Source organism: Candoia aspera, chromosome 7 (assembly GCF_035149785.1).
Source record: "Candoia aspera isolate rCanAsp1 chromosome 7, rCanAsp1.hap2, whole genome shotgun sequence".
NCBI classification, from domain to species: domain Eukaryota; kingdom Metazoa; phylum Chordata; class Lepidosauria; order Squamata; family Boidae; genus Candoia; species Candoia aspera.
This window is the reverse complement of record NC_086159.1, coordinates 31,273,537-31,295,700: the sequence shown is the minus strand read 5'-3', so window position 1 is coordinate 31,295,700 and position 22,164 is coordinate 31,273,537. Positions and strand designations below refer to the sequence as shown.

The window sequence follows — 22,164 nt, the reverse complement described above, 5'->3', positions numbered from 1 at the left end:
CTCGAACGTCACTTCCAGGAGCGCGTCTATCTTGTGTGTCCGCGCATTTCCACATTTTTCCTCTGTGAAGCCTTCTGGCCGAGGGGATCCAGGGTAGAGCGTCTGAGTGAACCTTCTATTTAACAGAAATGGTGAGTGGGGCCAAGTCCAGGCGTTGCGGAAAGCGAAGGCACTAGTCGTCAGTGAAAATGCCGAAATTGATGGCACTTCCGCAGCGTGAGGGAGAGCGCAAGCCCCGGAGACCACGCGGAGGAGGCTTACCCAGTCTTGCTTCGCCGCCGTTTCCATACAGGCAGGTGCCAATGAAGGCACGTGCTAAGCAAAACTTGCGTGCCGTATCCAGCATCTTCCTCTGTTACTGTTTAATTGCTGTATTCATTGGAATAACCCTAGACTATTTTTACTATGATGGTGAGGTTGGACTATTAAATCTCATGCCACGAGTATCATCATCTGTGCTTTTGCCATGGATTTCTTTTATTTTTATCCCGTCCTTGTGATACTGAATATGAAATGCATAAAGAGGCTGACCTACTTTGTTCTCATAACAACTTTCTCTGGGAATACCCAAGTATTTGTAGCAGGACCCAGGTAAACCAGTTTGTTTCATGGCTGTGTAAATATTTAAATTCAGCCCCTTTCAGTCCAGAACAGCCTTTTTGTTTTTGTCTATCTGTAGATGCTAGTTCAAATTCGGCACTCAGGAATGGGAGCTAGTACATTTTTAGTAGTATTTATTAAGTATGTATGACCTTTGTCTACTGCTTGAAACCAAAAGGACTCTAAGCAGCTTGCAGAACTTGCATATAAAATGCAAGTCAATATAGTATTAATTAAAATAGCAATCCAGTTAGGGCTTGATTTAAATGTTTGTTAAAAGTAATATATTAAATTTATTAAATATGGTGCCCCCAGTAAAATTAATCCTTGAAGATCTCTGGAAGAGCCACGTTTTCCCCTGCTTTTGGAAGGCCATGAGGATGGGGGCAATCCCTGCCCCACTCAGGTGGTAAGCTGTTCCAAAGGAGTGGAACTGCGATGGAGAATGCCTGCTGCTGCCCTCCCCCCCCCCCCCCGTATCTCCTGGTGGGTAGGGACTCTTAGCAGGTGCTTCCTGTTATTCAGGTAGAATGGGGAGAAACTGCTGGGAAAAGGTGGTCCCTAAGGCCTGAAGTTATGTAGGACTTTGTAGGTTGTGACTGGCACCTTGTATTGCATATGGAAGCATTTTGGTAATAAGTACAGCTCCTGCAGTAGAGGTGTAACATTACACTATCATGACTGACCACTGACCAGTATCATTCTGAACTAGCTAAAGTTTCTGGGAGGTCTTCAAGGGCATCCCACATTCAGTGAATGTGATGTTGTTGTTGTTGTTGTTAGTTGCTGTCGAGTCGTTTACAACTCATGGTGACCCTGTGTATAACAGAACAAAATGCTCTTCGGTCTTGCACCATATACCTGACTGTTCCAATGTTTGCATCCATTGTTCCAGTAATTGGATCAATCCATGCGTTGAAGGTCTTCCTCTTTTCCGCTGGACCTCAACTTTACCAAACATGATGTCCTTTTCAAGTGATTGGTCTTTCCTGATGATGTGCCCAAAGTATAAGATTCTAAGCCTAGCTATCTTCACCTCTAGGGAACGTTCTGGTTGTATTTCTTCTAAAACTGATTTGTTTGTTCTTCTGGCAGTCCATGGTATTTTCAATAATCTTCACCTGTGGTACTGTGGTGGCTTGCATGTTGCTATGATGCTGCAAGCTATGCCACCAGTAGTTCTACTACCAAAAGGGTCACCCATGGTTGACAGGTTTCAGCAGAGCTTCCAGACAAAGAACAGACTAGGGAGCAAGGCCTGGCAATCTAGTCCTGAAAACGTGCCAATGAAAACCCTGTGGTTCAGTGAATTGTGAAAGGTGAAAAGTCCCCTGTGCAAGCAACGAGTCATGTCTGACCCTTTGAAGGGACATCACTTTTGCAATGTTTCCTTGGCAGACTATATTGAGGTGGTTTGCCATTGCCTTCCCCAGTCGTCACCTTCCTCAGTAAGCTGGGTACTCATTTTACCGACCTCAGAAGGATGGAAGGCTGAGTTGACCTGAGCCGGCTATCGGAGAATCAATGAATTACAGTAGTCTAAATCTAGAGATGACAAGCATGAGTGACTATTTTTAGGTCATCCTGTTCCAGGTAAGGCTGCAATTGGCATATCAACTGAAACTCTACAAAAGCACTCCTGGCCACTGTCTCCACCTGCTCTTTGAATATGTTATAGTAAAACAAAATGGGAAGAAGGTTTTTTTAAAGTGACTTTTGAACCATTAATGAAAGGGAATTAGCAAATACTATAGTTCTGGTAATGGAAAGATGATTACTTCACCTGATGCAGATATGTTCCTTAAGATAGTTAGATAGGCAGTTGAGAAAGAAATACTGTTTTCTGTAGCTCAGTTTCTGATATCTTTCTACAGAATGAGGCAGAAGTAAATCCTAAAGCTTATCCGCTTGCTGATGCTCAGCTCACCAAGACACTACTGGATCTTGTACAGCAGTCTTGTAACTACAAACAATTACGCAAAGGAGCCAACGAAGGTGAAATCTGATTGAACTTTTAATCAAAATATTATTCTTATAATATGCATGTTTGGGGGGTGGCTTGTCTCCTGTAGATAACATTTTAAATACTTTGCCCAAGGGCAAGAGAAACTTAATTCAGAACTCAGCACATTTGGAGATAGTCCTAAGAACTCAGCAGATTGCAAGAACCTATTAGTCCTGAATCATATAAAAGCCGACTAGGATGAATGGATTAGATAAGGTATTGTGCTTAGTAAACTTAAGAGAAATAGAAGAAGAGGGACAGCTCTACAAGTTATTACCAGAGGCAGATTGAGATGATGATGTGTCCATACAATTACAAGGAGTCAACCCTGACATTTAACTAAATATATCCTAAAACATTAATTTCTGATTCTCCTGTTCTTAGTGGTTCTTAGATCTTATTACTAGTACTCTAAACTCATTCCCTCAAATGTGCTGAACAGAAATAATTGGCATCAGACAGAAGCACTGAAAATATATTTAAAAATAAAATGAATAAATAAAATAAACTTGAAGACAGGAAGAGCTTTCACAGTAATATCAGTGTTTGCTTTCATTGTTAAAGAAACCCCAACGTGGGGAACATTTGGAATGCTGCATAATATACTGTATTCCACCCTTCCTAAGGTAGGTCAGCTCCAGAAAGGCATTTAACTTGCGATGTATCCAGTTGTGAACTTGTACTCATATGTTGAAGCCTTCAGAAAGAGATGCAGTCAGATCTTCAATCCATTGATTTACAGGAGGTAGCTATTACTTTCATCAGTGATACAACCACTTTAGTATCCAACATAGAAATCCCACAATGTGAAAATGTAGTTAAATAGTGTATTTAAGATGAACACAAATCTTGAAGCAAAAGAGTGCAGTGAAGGATATAATAAGACTGCATGTACCAAGATGCTCTCTATCCTCTTGCAGTGCCAGCAGAGGAGCCTGCTCTTGAATTTAACGAGTATCTGATAGTAATTGTATTGATTTCCTTTTCCACAGCCACTAAAACTTTGAACAGAGGAATTGCAGAATTCATTGTGATGGCCGCAGATGCTGAACCCCTTGAGATTATCCTTCATCTCCCACTACTTTGTGAAGACAAGAACGTGCCCTATGTGTTTGTGCGCTCCAAGCAAGCCTTAGGACGGGCATGTGGTGTTTCTCGGCCTGTTATTGCCTGTTCCATTACTATCAAAGAAGGCTCACAACTGAAGCCTCAAATTCAGTCTGTTCAACAAGCTATTGAAAGACTATTGGTCTAAATCTGATAAAAGTAACTAAAAAAAACACAAGACTTTATATGAATATTTTGTTCAACAGCTGTTGTTTGTACAGTATTTTCTTTTAATAGGTTTTTAAATCCAGCAGATTATTTCTGTTTAGGCCTTTAACTAGAGATTGCTTGCTCATTCTTTTAAGTCAAAAGGAGGCAAATTTATGCCTTCTAAATATTTAGGGCAATAACTTGCAGTTGCCAGGCAAGAGGTAAAGATTTGTGGGAGCTTTAGTTAGAAAAACAGTTCTAATCCCAAACCTCTGAATTTGGTGAGCAGCCTGCTGGCTTTAGGGAGTGGGCTATCTGGAAACCCTACAGCATGGTCAAAAGTTTTCACCTTGCTTTTTGATGGATTTAAGGGTGGAAATTAGAGGCTTCCCAGAGATAACCTGCCCAGATTTCTATCCTAAAACCACCCAAATGTTCAGAAAATGGGCTGAAATTGCCCTACCAGAATTTGGCAAGTTTACCAGTGAATTTCAGTGGCATGACCTCAGGATTCTTGGGGCCAAATGGGGACTGTGCATTGCTCACCTCTGCTTGGAAGGGTATTAGGTTGCCTATCCCTGCTTTTACATCCTTCTGATGCAAAACGAATAGAGCTAGCCTAGAAAAAAATCAAGACTTCCTCCCTAACCTGATACAGTTTGATACGATAGCATTGTAAGAAACTTTTTTTTTTTTGCTCCTTGTTGCTATAGCTAGAGGCTTTAACTTTTTCAGAAATAAATTACAATAAATGAGTAACATGTCTAGTGTCTTATCTGAAACTGAGCTAAAGCACTGATCCTGGTAGGCATTCTCTTCCAACTTTTACCAAGTCAGTGCTCCTTCCTAGAAAGTTAGATGTGTTGGGATGTTGGCCTTCCCTCTAGCCTACCACTGCAGCTGCATAAGGATGAGATGACAGCAAGCTGTTGGCACTGTTTTAACAGCAAGGCTTTTAAACATTATGGAGCATTGTGAATGTTGATTATTTCTGCTTTTTCTTTTTGGCCCAGAGAGAAGAGGAAGACAGCAAACAAATTTAGTATGGCATAAACTTTTCAGATGCATAAATAGGATTATATAAAGACATTGCATGTGTTAATCTGCTCACCTATGCAAAAATGCCTGTCACACTCAACAGTTGTTATGGTGATTGGGCATTGTTAATAAAATTATTACTGTCTGTATTTTCTACATTTTATTTTTATAATTAATTTGTAAGACATATATTGCAGCTTTCTTCCAGGATCTCAAGACAGCATGCATAGGAATCCCTTTCCCCTCATTTTTCCCCCACAGTAACAGTTAAGTGAGATAGTAGACTAAAAAGGTATGACTGTCAAAAGTCAGCCAGTGAGCTTTCATCAAAGGTAGACTTGAACCAGAGCTTTGCCAACATTTTAATCTCTAGCTAGGTTCAGCCATGCGCCAAAAGACATGTTCAGTATTGTTGCCAAGCCACAGCAAGATAAACTCAGCTGACTACCTAATCCCTGCCTATGCCACATACCTAGGGCCACCAGGCCTGGGCTGCAAAAATCATGGTGACACTAAATGGTAGCAAAGATACAGAAAACTTTTTTCAATCTAGATCTGTTTGCCCCAGCTACATCAGAAGTAAACTTCAGCCACTCAGTTGAAATAGAATAGCCATGCAAGAACATGGTTTTGTGAAAATTCTTTAAAATCATGCTTTTCTGCAAGATCCCAACTTTTTTGCACATGGATAGTGCTTTTTCAACCAGTCCAGTGAACAACTTACTGGCAACTGGATGAGCTGTGTCCTAAAACAGGAGAGTCAGATTTCTCCCTCCCAAAAAAGTTTTGAGAAAACCAGCTTTTCCACATTACAATGCAACTCATCCAGCTGCCGATCAGCTGTTCCATCAAATGAAGAGAAAATGGCAGTTAAGAATGCTCTAGATCACAAAGGAGAGTACCACCCTACAGTGACTAATGGATGCTGGCCCCCATGTGGGTGGTCATGGTCATCCTTTGGGTTACTGTCTTTGACAGAGTAGTAGACAAATTGCATTAAGTTTTACATACTTTGCAACTAGTACAGGTTGCCTGCTGAAGAGGAAAGACCACTATAAAACCTGAATGACTAACTTTTGTCTCGTGGACTGGGAACAAGAAGTAACATGGTTGAAAAAAAAAAGATTGCCAGGACATGTTTGCTACATAGTTAAGGCACGTGGAAAAAATCCCAAATTTATACAGTACTATTCTTCCAGCAATAAGCTATTTTTCCTAAACAGGGCTTTGTACATTGTAAAGTTACATGTGAAATAGTAAAAAGAAAAACCTGACCAAGATAGGCAAAACAAGCTCATTTATTAAAGATGCATGAAAGTTGCACAATCAAATCTAGAACAAGATGTGGAGAGAGAAGGGCTTTCTTCTATTAATTTCACAAAGAAAAACCTGATTCTCACTCTCTTTTATCAAATGATTATGAAAATATTATACCCAGTTTCTCTCTTCAAAATCTCAACATTTAGGATTAAAATGTTTGAAACAGTTGGGGGGTCTGCACCAAACTCAGTGCTTACTGAAGTGTGCAGTTATTACATCTAAAAGTTCTTGCTTCTTTCCACCTCCTGTTAGCTTATAAATCCTGCATACCTCCTTTAGAATTGGCACAGTAAGTTTACCCAAAGTGCCTTTATGAACGTGATTCCTCAGTTCCTCTTCAGAAAGTTCTATCTTAGCTTTCTTTTCTGGTTGTTCAGTACCATTACCTGCTGGAGAAAGAATTTGGACTTAATTTTTTGCCACTCATTTGCTATCATTGAAATGTTTCATGTATACATCCCATCGTGGCACAAAATCCTACAAAGCTTCACATTCTGATCTCTTTAAAAAGAGTCTCCTTCAAGCCAAGCTCAACTGTTGGTGATTTCACAGACATGCTCATGTAGTTTTCTTAGCAGCAATATGAAAGTGATTTGCCATTACCTCATTCCAGGATATTTTTTTCAACTTCCTAATCTAGTCTACAGCCCTAGTATTCCCTGGAGGTCTCCAATTTGTTGCTTTAATTTTGTGAGATGGGTGGCCATATAAATTAAGTACATAAATTAAAGTACTAAACGGGCTTGACCTTAGCTTCTGAACCCTGACAGGAGATGCCACCTACTGAGACAGCTGCTAGTCACAAGCAATAAACAGCTAATTGCATTTAATTAAATCTCTCTGTATCATAAATGTTTTGATCCATTGTAATTTCCTCAGGGTTACCTGAGGAACTGCCTCACCCCTGCTATATCAACCCGTCCCACCCGGTCAGGCAGAGAGGACATGTTACGGACCCTGTCTATGAGGGATTGCCGATTGGGAGGGTCCAGGAGGAGGGCCTTCTCTGCCGTGGCACCTGCCCTCTGAAACAAGCTACCCCCTGGGGTAAGACAGGCCCCCACTCTCCCGGCCTTTTGAAAGGGAATAAAAACATGGTTGTGCCACCTGGCCTGGGATGGGAGGGGCGACAGCTCTTCATGGGGCTTGCTGGCCCCATGAGGGTGCCAGGATAGGTTCTTATTTCCCATTTTGAATTTTTTATCTTATATCTTATATTTGATATTTATATTTGTTTTTGTATGTTTTTATATTATTTTTATTCTTTGTGAGCTGCCCAGAGTTGTCATGTATGAGATGGGCAGCAGAGAAATTTAATAAATAAAATAAATATTATATAACAAGCTACCCCTGGGGGTAAGACAGGCCCCCACTCTCCCAGCCTTTCAGAAGGGAGTAAAAACTTGGTTATGCCGCCTGGGATGGGAGGGGGGAGTGTTATTCATGGGGGTGGCTGGCCCCATGAGGGTGCCAAGATTAAGATCTTCCCATCTGGAATTTTATATTTTATATTGTATATTTTGTATATGTATTTATATTTTTAGGTATTTATATGGTACTGTTTTAGTGATTTGCTATTTTTCCTATTTGTAAGTTGCCCAGAGTCATTGTACACGAGATGGATGGAAAAGAAATTAAATAAATAAATAAATAATCAATTTCCCCATAACATTGACCCGTCCCATCCGGTCATTCAGAAAGGGCATGCTACGGATCCCATCGGTAAGGGAATTCCACTTGGCAGGGTCCAGGAGGCAAGCCTTCTCTGCAGTGGCGCCCGCCCTCTAGAACATTCTGCCCCCGGAGGTGAGGCAGACCCCTTTGCTCTCAGCCTTCTGGAAGGATTAGAAGACCTGGTTCTGCTGCCTCACCTGGGGTGGGAAGGGCAGTAGTTCTTCCTGGGGGTGGCTGGCACCGTAGAGCCCTCCCCACTGAATGAGATCTTATTGCTACTTGGATTTTATATCTATTTTATTTTCCATTTATATTGGTTGTTTGTATTGTAATTTATGTGTTTTATGGTTTTAATTGTCAATTTTATTGTAAGCCTCCCAGAGTCCCCCTTTTTGGGGGAGATGGGCAGTGATAGAAATTTGAAAAATAAATAAATAAAATTTCTTTCAGAAAATTGGTTCCCAACTCACCAGCACCATCAAACTATATTCTAATTCAAGATTAGTATCAGATGGCAGGTAGGCTGTTAAATATGTGCCTGATACTTGCTATTCTTATTCTCCCAACTGCACCTTGGGTCGGGAACCTACTGTACCTATATTCTGAGGAAAAAGGTATACTTGGATTCCACATTAGAATGTGGGCAACTTTAAAAAGGACAAATGAATTCAAGAACACAATTCTCTTCTTCTCTCTATATTCTTTCATCCCACCTTGTTTTCGTTTTGTAGCTTTCCCATCAGGATCATAGCCTGGTGGATAAACAAGTTGTTCGAACTCCTCTGCAAGATTACCCAGTCGGCAATCCATTAGCTCAACCTTGGGAACTGGAAAGTAAGGAAGACTACCTTAGAACTGGTATTTAAAAATACAAAAATAATGGATATTCAACATACACAATATATTTTTGAGCTTTAAAGCAACAGAGTTCATGAGCGGACCTGTAGAATGTGACTGCATAAGAAAAAATACCAAGTATTGTTAATTACTGAAATATTTTGATTTGTAAAATGACATTAAAACAAAGTGAAAATCAGACTGCTTTAAAGAATAGGAAAACAACTAGGAGTTATAACTCAATTTTTTTTTTGCCTCAGCCTTCATTAATTATCAGAAATGACAAGATAATACTAGAAGCTAGATAGGAAACAGAAGATAAGAATATTTGGCTAACTTAAATACTGTACATCAGTTGATGTTCTGTATTCAGGAATATGAAGAAAAATTGCTAAACAAGCTCTCACCATGTCTCAAAACTCATAGTATAGATTGGGACTGGCAATCTAGGCTCTTTAAAAAGATCCAAATTACTGATGTAGACACTGAAAAGTGAGCTCTATTTTTATTTATATATTTCTATCTTACTTCTATCTTACTATCTTATTGTTTCCATCTTAAAAACAATCCCCACATTCAGAGTTGACTTTCAGCTTTCAGGTAAGTATGTATAAATAATGTATTACTCTATCAAATGTTTTTGCTACTTCTTTAAAAAAAAACCACAGTTCTAAAACAATTGCTTTTCTATCCTTAAATGTTTATGACACATCAAAGCCCACAGTAAAAGCAAGCTATATTATACTAAATTATTCTTGCCTGTCAGATCCTCAGCTTTTTCAGGCTCCATCAAGTCCAGCGCCAGTGCTTCCAAGTTCATATAATGCTGTTGTAGTACTGGATTTTCAAAACTCTCACTTCTATTGAAATCCAACAAAAAGTGCCAAGAATGTCATCATAATATAGAAATGGAGATTCAAACACACATTGATAGATTAAACCCTGGACTTATTTCACTGAAGAATAATTCTTCCTCAAGCATAATATCTTTCTGTGGGAGATTATCCAGTTTTGAAATGCAAGTGTGTCTGTAATAAAATGGAGTAACTTTGCTCTATAGGAAGTACCAGAATGTTTTGCTAATACCACTAAGCAGAGCATAACACATAGTTGCACAATGTTTGGTGCTCTGCAAGAGAAAATCTTTGATTTTCCTTGCATTATCAAACAACATACATCAGTTAACATTGCCAAAAGAAATGTTGTTTAATGAAAACTTGAAGGCTACTTTAAGTATAACAAAATTGTGTGATTTATTTATTTGTCACATTTCTTTACCGCCCAATTCTCATATACAACAACTATAGATAAATGCACTTGGAATCTATAGCAAGACACAGATCCCTAGTGAAGGTAACTTAAACTGCTTTCTATGTCAGAATTTTGTAAAATTGATGCAGCTCCTACCGATATTTTTAATTTATATTGTCCCTGTCTAGGATGAATGTCTTACTGTAAGCTAAAATTTGTTCCTTCTCTAGAGAAGAAATTTGGCTTTATATCCAAATGTAGGACATCGTAATAGTGCTAAAAGGATTTGCTGAATAAAATTTGTACATATTCATCTCAGATATATTGGATGAGTACCAAATTAAAATTGAATTCACAAAAAGTTGCCCTATTTGGAAAGCTAGGTTCACTCCAAACTAAGTTCTGCATCCTGCATTAAAACTGAGAGAGCAACAACACATTCAGATCTGATGAGGTAAAAGAAACTGACTGGCTCAAAGTCACCCCATGAACACCACAGTTGAGTTCTACTACACTACACAGGCAATACAACAGTAGGGCACTAAAAGAGACACTGAAAGTTCAGATAGAATTTGAAGGGTTATCCAGTTACTGTTTGCTGGGCTTATATCCTTAATTCTTTATCTCAGTATTCACCTGTACTTGAATCGAAGCTTCTGGATTATTTCCTTCATTTTGCTCACTTGTTCTTGATTAGCTGGGACCTTCTCAGTAAAGTCAATTTTTCGTTTGTCATCAGCATAAGGTAGAAAAATGAGATGAAAACCTAAGCAGAAGGAAAGAAAAAGCGAACAATAGGAAGCCAAGTCATTTGAAAGCACAATTTGACATTTATTCTGTCAATGTAAGCTCCAAATATGCAGAATTTTGACAAATAATCTACTCATCTAAACTGGCTTTATCACAAACTTTGCCTCTTGAAGTAAATTTGATGTGGGAATGCTTGAATTATTAAACTGCTTGAATTATTAAAGTATCAATTCATTAACTGAAACTGTTCAAGTGGCAATAAATGTGATTGCTTTTGAAGAGATAGTTAATGTGGAAAATCATTAAAAGAGGCAGATCAGAAATAATTCACTGCATGTTTAAATTAAATTTATTAGACATAACTCAGAATGAGATATATATTTAAACACCCTTCATAGTTGGAGCAATAAGCTCAGAAGTAGGTAGTGAAGAATTGACAGAAAATTTTATTTTATCCCACAGGCAATCAAGGAACAATATTTTTGTTAATAAAATACACAGCTTATTATAATCAGAGATGGCGTCAGCATGCCAAAGTTCAATGAATGGACATAACATAGTATGTTTCATTTTTAAGAAATAAAAAACAATAGGAAGCATTTAAACAACTTTAATTTGAATCTCTATCTCTTGTTTGTTAAAAAAAAAGTTCTCCTGATCAAAAGTAAACAAGATAAGCATGCAACTCAGTAAAAATTACTTCTTTACAAAACAAGTCAGGTATAATCTTTGGATTCCAAAATGCTGTGATGCTATATGACATTAGAAAGAGATGTGAGGCAAAGCAAAATGACATTCATTATTTCTAACTCCAGGATCTTTATCTAGAGGAATACTGGGAGAAAAACTCCAAAATTTCAATCAATGTAAATGTATTAAAAATGTCATTGTTTTATGTGAAAGAAGTCAATACACACACACACATATATATATAATGTAATTTTTAATAATTTTATCAAATTATTTATAACTCACATTCATTGGTTATTATTAGAAATAATGCCAAATATGGAACTTAAATAGAAGATCCTAATTCTTCTGAAGTTATACAAATCTTTTTATCAGTAATAGAAGAAGAGAAAAGGGATGAAACTCATAGGTAGAACTACCTGCACACAAGTATTTTACTATCCTGTAACTACTGGATATTGTATTGGATAGGGTAGTACTTAATGACTTAATACTTTTAAGGAATTTAGTAGGAGCAGCCAAAAGACCACATACAAGATACAAGATACAAGGTTTCTTTTTTTTCTAGTATTATTAAAGATGGAATAAATATCTTTCCAAATTATACTTGCTCTATGCTGCTTCTAATGATATAAACAAAATATCTTTTACAAACAGAGAAACACCTCTAGCCAACCACAAGACAGAAATATCAAATATTTAAATTACCTGCAGGGACTATTTGTACATTCTGCTCATCCAGCTCTTCTTCTTGAGGGACCAGGGCTATAAACCTGGGAGGGCTGTTTTGACGAGGGGTGCATCTACATATGGCCATCACTCCTTTCTCCATACACTTTGTTAACAAAGCATTAAACAGAGTAGTACTTCCTGTAAGCAGAAGTCCATTTTTGGTTAAATTCTTCTGATGCTTTGGGACTCTTCAATAATCAAGATGTTCTAACAAGTTTTCCCCAACATGCATGTGTGAAAACTACTTTTGTTTTTTTATTTGACCTGGGACTCTTTTTTACATGTGTATGTCTGTAGTCTTTTCCCACATTTCTTCTTGCAAATCTCATCATATGGATCTTCACCACCAATATCAAACCTGCCTTCTGATGAGCTACATCAGCATCTGGATGGTGAGAGTGCAGTTCTCTTCATCCTGTTAGATCTCTTGGATGCTATCGATCATGTTATCCTTCTGGTCTACCTGATGGTTAAGAGTTGGGACACTGTATTACAGTGGTTCCACTCCTTCCTCTCTGGGCAGAATCACTCAACAGTTATAGGGATAAGAAATTAAACACTTTTTGTATGGGGTGTCACAGCACTCAGCACTCTCCCCCATTCTATTTAACATTTACATGAAGCTAGTGGGGGAGGTCATCCATGGATTCAGAGTAATTTATGATCAGTAAGGTGATGATACACAGCTATACATCTGTACTTGGTGCCTAAGAGGAGAGATGTTCTGGAGGACTTTACCCAGTGTCTAAAAGCTATAAGGGTCAAGATGAGACAAAACACTTGAGTATGAATCAAGCAAGACTGAGTGGCTGTTTGTTCAGCGACTACATGATAGTTGGGTGCCCTCCTGCTGGCCAAGCGGGGATGGCACTCTCTCCAAAGGAGTAGGTCCACAACAGGAAGGTGGGGAGGAGGGGATTGGACTCACTGGCTTAGGAGTAAGGGTTTTCCATCACTGCATCAATCCAATCCTATGGAACAAGCTGCATCCCAGCATTTAGATGGCCCCATTTTATTTTTCAGAAGCTATTGAGATTGGATGCTCTGCCAAGCCTGATACCTGTGTTGCACGTCACTCAATCGTCACTGTTATTTGACTAATTTTGTTTATGACTGCTATTAACATGGGAGGTTTCTTGGTTTTATTATGTTACATGTTAATCTTATAAACTGACTTGATTTAGCATGTAATACTGGAAATAAATAAAATTAAAAACACTGATTTGCTAATGACATTTATTCTGGATTCTTTTCTGAAGCCTATCAATTATGCCTAGAAAATAAACCTCATTCAGGAATTCCATTGTCGTTGGTATTATTGCTGCTGGTGTATACTGGAACTTGTTCACTCTAAGGATAAAAGACAGACTATAATTTTCAATTATACTTACCATTCATTAAGAACTCATCAGGATAGATGAACTGTGCAGGCTTGATATAGTGATATTGTTTCAGCATTACCAAGGGTTTAAACCCAATTAGATACAAGCCCGGTGAATCAAATCTTTTTATTTCTTCCGTCTCTTCTTTCTCCAGCACAATCTGACGATTCCCATAAGTCTAAGAAAGGAAATGAGGAAAAATCAGTTGCTGTAAAAATTGTAGCAAAAATGGCCAGAGCTGCAAATAAAGAAGCCTATAAGATTCTGCATAACTAGTCAGCAGCACATAAATCAAATTCTATACTGACTGTGTAAGAAATGAAGAGAAGGACAGATATTATCCCTGAGTTCATAGTCTACTCCTGAAGTATACAAGCTCATCCAAATCACACTGCAATTTTCTCTCTAGCTTTAAGCTCAGAATGGGATTAGGGCTCATTTTCAACAAAATACATACATTTATTGCTACCAGATTTTTATGTTCTTTATTTAAGTTCATTTATATTCTACATTTTCTCCAAAGAATTCTAACATGGGAACATAGTGTTACATAACAATTTAAAAATACTTTCAATTTATCAACAACCTTTGTGAGAGAGCACCAGTATCACTGGTAAAACAACAGCCAGATCAAGTATGGATACTCTCAGATAGTTGGGTTTTCTATACCTTGGATTACATTCCAAAAATTGTTTCAGAACACACAGAGGTATAAGCACAGCACTTGTCTGCACTTCTTTAAGCAGCTGTGTCTGCCACAGAATTCTAGGAAGAGATGCAGCTACTCTGAAGCACTGCAGAAAGGTGCTATGTTCATGTTCCTGCATACTCCAAAGCGTTTTTCTTAATTATTTCTTAAGCTTCCATAGCCTTAGTGGACAGCGGAACAAGAGTATACTAAAAGAATCCCTATTTTGTCCCAGCCTTCAGAACCACACATAGAAGACTGCATATTTTATTTAAAGCCCTAGACTAGAATGGGCATCAAGCCCTTTTAATTGGTTAGTTGGTTATTGGCTGTTTGGCTTTCTTGGGTAATGGTTCCATTAGCTGTCTTCTTTTTTCCTCTTAATGTATTTTGTTTTCTTTTAATTTTTACCTGTAAGCTGCTCAGAGTCACTTAGAGTTGGACAGCCTCAGAATTGAAATAATAACAAACAATAAAATATCACATTTCAATTTTCAACTAAGACATACCCAAACAAAAATAAATATTGCCCAAGTCATGCATAAAAATAATCCCAATTAAACTAAGTTTGTAGTTTAATGCTTGTCAAACATTTAGAAGGCTTAAGGATCTGACCTATACTAGCCCTAAGAATCTGATCTATAGTAGCCCTAACTTTCAGCAACAGAAGCTACCTGACTGCTAGCAGTTTTATGACAGTTGTGCTTGAAGAAAAAGAAAACTTAGAGAAAATACATAATACAGATTCCAGTATTTGGTACACTATGATCCAAGAGATGCTAAGGCATGAATTCTTGATCTCTGTGAATCCATCCAGACACCTAATGGTAAGTTAAGAAAAACAGTACAAAAATAATTTTAAATGGCATTAGAGCAAAAAAGCAACTGCCCAAGTACATAAGTCGGGATATAATGGCTTCTACACCATTATACACATTATGATGTACTGCCCCTCAAAATTCTTTAACATGTAAAATAGAAAGTTGAAAATTAGTATAAAAACTTCAAGGTACATACCTGAGCCCTCTTGGTGTCACTAGGAAGAAGCAAACTACCTGTCTCTCGGTTAAAGGTTCGCGTTTTTGTTTTCAGTGGCTCATTAGTTTCTCTGTAAAGTTTCACTGGAGGCTGCTTGACAGCCTTCTGGACTAAGTTGAAAATGCCAACAGTAAGAGTTAAATCTTTTCCCAAATACAAATTCAGCCTAAAGAAGCAGCAAATACAAACTTAAGTCTTTGAAACCTTATACAGTAGAATAGTTCAATTTCCATTTTAAAGAGATGAAAAGCACATCACAAGATTTTCATCTGAAAACACAGTAAAAGAAACTTTCCACAATTTAATATTATGTACTATTTCTGTTATCATGATTTCTCCAAAGTATCCCAGATTACCCTGCAAGAGAAGGATGTTTCCTGATGCTCACCTACTTAAAATTCGCTTCCTTGTTTCTTTTGCTCGTACTTTTTTCATAAGGTCCTCCAATTTGCAAGACTCATCAAACTGGATTCCTAAGTCCTCATCATCTGCTGTATTAATGATATCTCTGTAGAATAAGGAAATATCAAACCCTCCAGGCTTCTTTAGGTTCATTAAGTCAAGGTAAATACCTGCAGTCACAGAATTGTGGGGAAAAAAAAGCTTGTTTCCTATATGAGAATATAGACATCATCATTCCATTTCTTATGGTAATCTCCAGGTTTGCACAAGACAGCATTTATTGGGCACAGAGTCCTCCAAGATTTGAAGAAGAATATAAGATTTTTTTAAAAAAGCACCCAAATGAGGGCAGGGTAGGGCAGCAGAAAGCATAAATTGCAAGATAGGCAGATACGTTGATTGAAACAACCATAATCATAAATAAAAGCCTCATGAGGACTAAGCATAGTCAGTAAAAATATAAAGTTTAATTGATTGACTGTTTGGGGAAAGAGATGGAAAGGAGGGGGGAAGAATGGAACGGGCTGTCTGAATTCCCAAACAGGGCAATATTTTGTTTTATGTTCTACTTTGCAGTTTTTATTTTGTAAAAAAGTTTTACTATGCCTACAAAGTTAAGAGATCCAAACTATGAAGTAGCATGAAACAAGGAGTATAACGTATACATTTGTCTTGTACTAGTAAGCCCACATGGCACATTCGGCTACCAAATCCCCCATATCCTCTTGCACGGCTTAAAGGAAGCAAAACACACAGAAGGCAAGTGCAGACTTCTCACCCTCACACCTTCTACCTGGCTCTCTTTTTGAATTGCTTCCTAGCTGCATAAAACTGAGACAGAAATAAAGACAGCAAAGTGAATTATCTCTGCAATGTCATCGATCTGTATTTCTGTCCCACCCAGAAAGCACTAGAAAGAAATAGAAGAAAATATGGGAAGAAATTTCTCCCTTTGTTCTTTCTTGGAAAGATTGAGGAATCAAGAAGAGGAGGAATGGAAAATGTGTGACAGCTCTCCTGCTCTCAATTTATGACTGAAGTCATAAATTATGACAGACAGAGCAGAAACAGGCAAGCACAGATAATCATACAATAAATAGTTGTTTTCTCTGAGCTGAGCTCAACTAATGTCCATATAGTTTTCTTGCAACAATATGGAAGTGTATTTATTTATTTATTTATTTATTAAACTTTTAACACCACCCATCTCCCCCCACAAGGAGGGACTGTGTATGCCACTGTCTTCTTCCAAGATATTTTTTCCAACTTTCAAGTTTAGTGTACAGAACTGGAGTTCCCTGGTAGTTTCCCATACATTTAGGAAGTCAGGTGTTAGTTCGTATAGCCCCCTTTTGCTGCAGTACCCAGGACATATTGAAACACTTCACATTTCTGGACTGTAGAAAACAGAAGCACTCAAATCAACCTGATCACCAACATTTAGTCCACCACCAAAGTGATCTATTCATGAGAATGTCAGTCTAGGACTTAAACAACATGCATTCAACTTTTCATTCAACCATGAAGGTCTTGCTAAATTATTTTGAGTCACTGATAATCTCTCAGCCTAACCTATCTCACAGATTTGTTGTAAAAATAAAACAGGTTAAGATTAACATATGCCACCTTGAGATCATTGGAGGCAGGGTGAAATACATATGAAACAAATAATCATGCCTCCTTATAAAGATGAGATTCAGGAAATATTGTTTGCTTCTCTGAAAGGAGGTATCACTTTTATTCTAAATTATGCTTCACCTTTAATTTGAAATACTAACCTGTGTCTCGTAGGTCAGCAGCTTTAGTTCTAGCAAATTTGGCTTTAGTACTGTCTTGACCATGAGGGTCATCTTCATTGGTGAACAGCATGATTCTCTTGTGGCTCATCTTGAGATGGACTCCACTGAAGAGATTAGAACAAACCCAGAGGACCTCACCTAATGAGTAGTTAACACTATGGCCAAATGACTTCTGGAAGAGGGCTTTTCCTTGTTCTCCTTCATAGCTGGCCAGCTCTAATACCCGCTTTGCCCCTAGTGGGTAAAAAAAATTATTCTCAGTTCTCACAAAACCAAAGCAATGGAAGAGTTAATGTTAGCGCTACTGCTCTAGAAATGATAGGCCGGTATTTGCAAATCATTCAACAGTTTGCCCATTGTGTTTCATTTCCAACTCAGAAAAATAATATTGTTCAGCATAGCAGGATTGTTGGACCATCAATAATTACCTTATTTTTTCAGTTGCTAAATAAATTTGTTTCAAAATAGGAAAAAGTCTGAAACTAAAATTTACAGATTAATGTAATAATTTAAGGAGGAGCTTTAACTAGAGAATAGCAGTTTGGGGAAAAAATAGCATTATCTAACTGGGTAACCCCATTAGTTATTTGCATTGTTTGCCTAACTGTTGCTTTAATTAATTTTGACATTAAATTGTATAACTTGGTTGTCAGCCTTCTTCTTTAACCTATCAAGAATGTTTTGAATTGCATTTCTGTCAGCTATCCCATCCAGTTTTGTGTCATCTGATAAGCATTCTCTCACTTTTTTATACAAATCATTAACAGAAAATTTTAAGGAATACAGGACCCAGAACCAAGCCTTATGGCACTCTGGTGGAGAACCACTGATGAGCACTCTCTCAGCATGATCCCTCAATTCCCTAGATCAGTGGTTCTCAAACTTTGCATTACCATACAACCCCCCCATGTGATAAATGAATTTGTGTGAACCCACCCCCCATGAATAAACATAATTATTTTATTGGTATTAGGGTTAGCCAAATAATAAATATAGCAATAATTTTTAATAGTCAACTCTTAATTTATGTATCACAGAGCTTCTCACACTCTGAATTACATCACAGCAATTGCCCACTGCAGGATTTTGCAGGCAAAATGATGAGCAAAGCCCAGAGTGAGTTTTGACAGTGTTCCCACTTTCATCAGGTTTTTTTTTTTTTTAATGTGACTCTCCCTCTACGTTGCTTATGGTCCCCCATATGTCCTCACTCACGGTTTGAGAACTCCTGCACTATGTATCTCTGGACTCTTTCATCATAGATACACTCCATATAATTCCTTCTTTACCTGGATTGTACAACTCCTGTAGAACATATGTGTGTTTAGAATCCATTGAATTTTTATGTTGCTCAGTTCCATAAAACACAACACCAACAAGGTCTCTCTCATGGCTGATGATCTTGTTTTTGTATACATTCTGAATGCACTAATAAGAAAATACAAATCAGCTGGGGTGGGGGAATTTAACATAAGTACATCTAATCATCTTTTTGATGGAGGTGGGCTTATAATACTCTATAAATACTTCTAAGTACAGCCACAATTTCTGACACTTGATTTTTAAGACATTTATAGCTGAATAAATCTTATTAGGGAGGTAACTTGTACGTGGAGCCACTGCTCCATCTACCTCAGATCAGTGAACAGGTTTCCACATCTCTGGTCCTTAGGGTTTCAACAGGAATGCTCCTCAGAGATATCAGAGTCTGAATCAAGGACCTTTTCCATACAGAGCATGTGCTCTATCTCTGAATAATACCCTAACCAAGAATTTAAGGAAATACTGGATTGCAGCCTCTTTTCTGCCTTCACAATAAAGGATTTTTTTATTACCCCATGTTATAATGCTACCACTCCAAAACATTTCAGAATCTTTCAAACTTCCAGATGTGAAAATAAAAAAATCATCTTACCTGAATTGTCATATCAAAAGGGGTCAAATTACTATCATCAAAGGAATCAAACATGGCTCTTGAGCCATCCACTAAGAAAAGCAAAGTGTCTTGACCTCCATATTTATATTCTCCTACAGAGGTAGAAAATATTGCATTTAATGTATGTCACCCCATTTATCCAGTCCAACTATTTTATATTCTTTAATTATAACTCTCACATAATCATCAGACAGTGATTCTGAGACAAAGGGTGTACATTCATATGCAGCAAAGTAATTTAATATAGCTTTTTGTTTTTGATTTAGCTCTACAGTTTGCCCATGCTGCAACTCATCATAAGACAATAACAGCATTATTTTTATTTAAAAGCAGTTTAAAGCAGCCTGTTCTATTTGCTCTGATTTTTTGAGTTTTGCAAAAAGCAAGAGCTATAGTAGGTAAAAAATTACCAGGCACCCTTGTGTCACATCTATAGCTGTATTGAGGAAAGCCTAAAATTTTGAATTCACATCATGCTTGTGTGCTTCCTATAGGCATTAGGATAGCTACTGCGGAAAAGCCTTTTGTTTTATCCAGCATGTGCCATCATATGTTTTAGGTTTTTCAGGATACTGCACCAGCTTTCACATAAAAGTGGCAAAATGTTTGTTTGTTTATTATTTTCTATCCCACCTTTATTATTTTTATAAATAACTCAAGGCAGGGAACATACCTAATACTCCTTCTTCCTCCTGTTTTCTCCGCAACAACAACCCTGTGAGGTGAGTTGGGCTGAGCAAGAGGGACTGGCCCAAGGTCACCCAGCTGGCTTTCATGCCTAAGGCGGGACTAGAACTCTCAGTCTCCTGGTTTCTAGCCCATTGCCTTAACCACATTTCACATAAATAGACTCCTGGTCCCCAATACCAGTATAACCTAGTTGCAAATTAAATTGCCCTCAACCCAGCATTTACATCTGGCAAATTAACAGCATATGCATGCCCTGAAACTGAGTCTTACCAATGGTTTCAGCTGCTGCTGCTTCCTCTTCCTCCTCCTCCTCTCCCTCATTTCTGTAATATGATATCCAGTTTGACATGGTTTCCCTGTTGCTACAAAGAATGAATGAAATAGATAAATAACAGCTTATAAGAAAGGAGAAATGGGAAAGCTGTTCCCATATTCAGACTAGTTTCCATAAGAAGTCTTTCCACAGACACAAACTTGAAGACATTGTTGATACATTCTACTTTGGCTTCAACTATAGAAACTGACTCTCCCAGTCTAAGTTTATCCATCATATCATTATTGTTTCACTAAAGAGCAACACACTGCACAATTTGCTAAACACATTATGTGGGGAATAGAAATAGGTGACATAATAGTCATGTATCAGGCCACTGAAAAATAAAGTTAAATAAACAGCAACAACAATAAAATAGCCACAGTTCAACAACATTTTGGTTACCTCTACTCACTTCACTTTTGGAAAGGGGCCCTCAGACCACTGCACCAAAGAGATTAATAAATTTGCCAAACCACGAATTAAACAAAATTTATTCCGTATACTATGGGAAATAATCTGTTAAAATGTTTGAGGGACAGACAGTGTAGTGGCAATGCAGAAGACCATTGTATTTCGAGGAGTTTAAGTGACATTTTTTAATTTCTCCTTCATATTAAGAAAATTATAAAAGTTTATAGAGTTCATTTTGAGCTATGTTTAACCTGCTTGTCTTGCACTCTTGCTTGAAAAGGGAAGGGGAGAGAAGAGAAAACCCCAGGATTGTTTTTAAGCACTAGCTTATCTGTATAGCTTCCCAGGCTCTTGGATCATGTCATAAACAGGTGCCCAGACCCTGGGATCTCCAGTCAAGGTCGGATCCTGCAGTCTCAGTACCATGGAAACAGAGTCATGAGATTTTAGGGCCAGACTTTGATAAAAACCTTAGGATTGCCTTTTATGTTTGGGAGCTTCTGCACAGACCTGAGTGCTGAGTGCTGTGGAAATGGAGCCGCCACTGTCATTATTGACTCCTGATAGCCTATGGGAGAATGGGTATCATCTTGCTTGGTATGTTATGATTTTTCTTTATGTTATGCTGTTTATGCTTCTGTTTAATCTGTCTAAATGGTGTTTAAATCTGTTTGCTTAAGTGAATAATAAAGCTTAAAATCTCTTTATTCACTGGTGTACTTATTGTCTCTGGATCTAAAAGAACCAATTGTCTGGGCACCTGATCACTGCCTGGTCACTTGGCAGAACAGACACTAAGTAAAACAAGACAATTATGAATCTATCAAATTACTACATGTAATCATTACAACTCCTAACATCCATACTGATTCTCTTAAGATAGATCATTCCAAGTTTGCAAAGTCATTTACAATACCTGCTAATAAGAACCACCTTCAGCTTAATAGGTGATTCCTGCCAAAGAAACAGAGAAAATTCAAGCAATTTAAGTATTTACCCCATCTGCAAACTACTGTTAAATTTTATGATAGCTACCTTGAAAGACGAACTGCATTATCTGTGAAGAAACAACTATTTTGTTTTATGTTCATCTACAATCAAGCCCTGCTGTTTATTTTCACATTAACTTGGAGAGCTTTCAAAAGCAAAAGCAATTAGACAACTAGAAAACATGCTAACTTGTGTAAACGTTTCAGCTATGACCATACATTTTTTGGCAACAGGACAAAATTCATTTGGCACTGTTTTGATCTGGTTTGATTTTGGAGTTCCTCCTAAGTGAGGTATGCTTCCTTTACATCTGCCTCCAACACAATTACGGATTATTCTTAGCTTCCTCCATTCTTTT

General features: G+C 37.7%; 2 protein-coding genes across 3 annotated transcripts; one reads left to right on the top strand and one right to left on the bottom strand.

The window, feature by feature from the left end:
- On the top strand, window positions 1-5,051 carry SNU13 (small nuclear ribonucleoprotein 13). Its single transcript, XM_063308480.1, has 3 exons — window positions 1-131; window positions 2,475-2,595; window positions 3,598-5,051. The coding sequence occupies exons 1-3, from the start codon at window positions 129-131 to the stop codon at window positions 3,858-3,860; spliced, it is 387 nt and encodes a 128-aa protein (XP_063164550.1). The 5' UTR covers window positions 1-128; the 3' UTR covers window positions 3,861-5,051.
- A 1,131-nt stretch (window positions 5,052-6,182) lies between these two features.
- Window positions 6,183-20,651, bottom strand: XRCC6 (X-ray repair cross complementing 6). 2 transcript variants are annotated; one of them, XM_063308307.1, is made up of 12 exons: window positions 20,360-20,651; window positions 19,379-19,491; window positions 18,753-18,891; window positions 17,443-17,697; window positions 15,651-15,834; window positions 15,242-15,428; window positions 13,546-13,714; window positions 12,131-12,292; window positions 10,619-10,748; window positions 9,491-9,591; window positions 8,608-8,721; window positions 6,183-6,606 (listed from the first exon to the last, which is right to left on the bottom strand). In XM_063308307.1, exons 1-12 carry the CDS (start codon window positions 20,436-20,438, stop codon window positions 6,407-6,409), a joined length of 1,833 nt encoding a protein of 610 aa, XP_063164377.1. In that variant the 5' UTR covers window positions 20,439-20,651; the 3' UTR covers window positions 6,183-6,406. The 2 variants fall into 2 exon arrangements, with proteins under 2 accessions (XP_063164377.1, XP_063164376.1); XM_063308306.1 differs by having other exon boundaries at window positions 6,183-6,609; window positions 20,360-20,649.
- Between the last annotated feature and the right edge of the window lie 1,513 nt (window positions 20,652-22,164).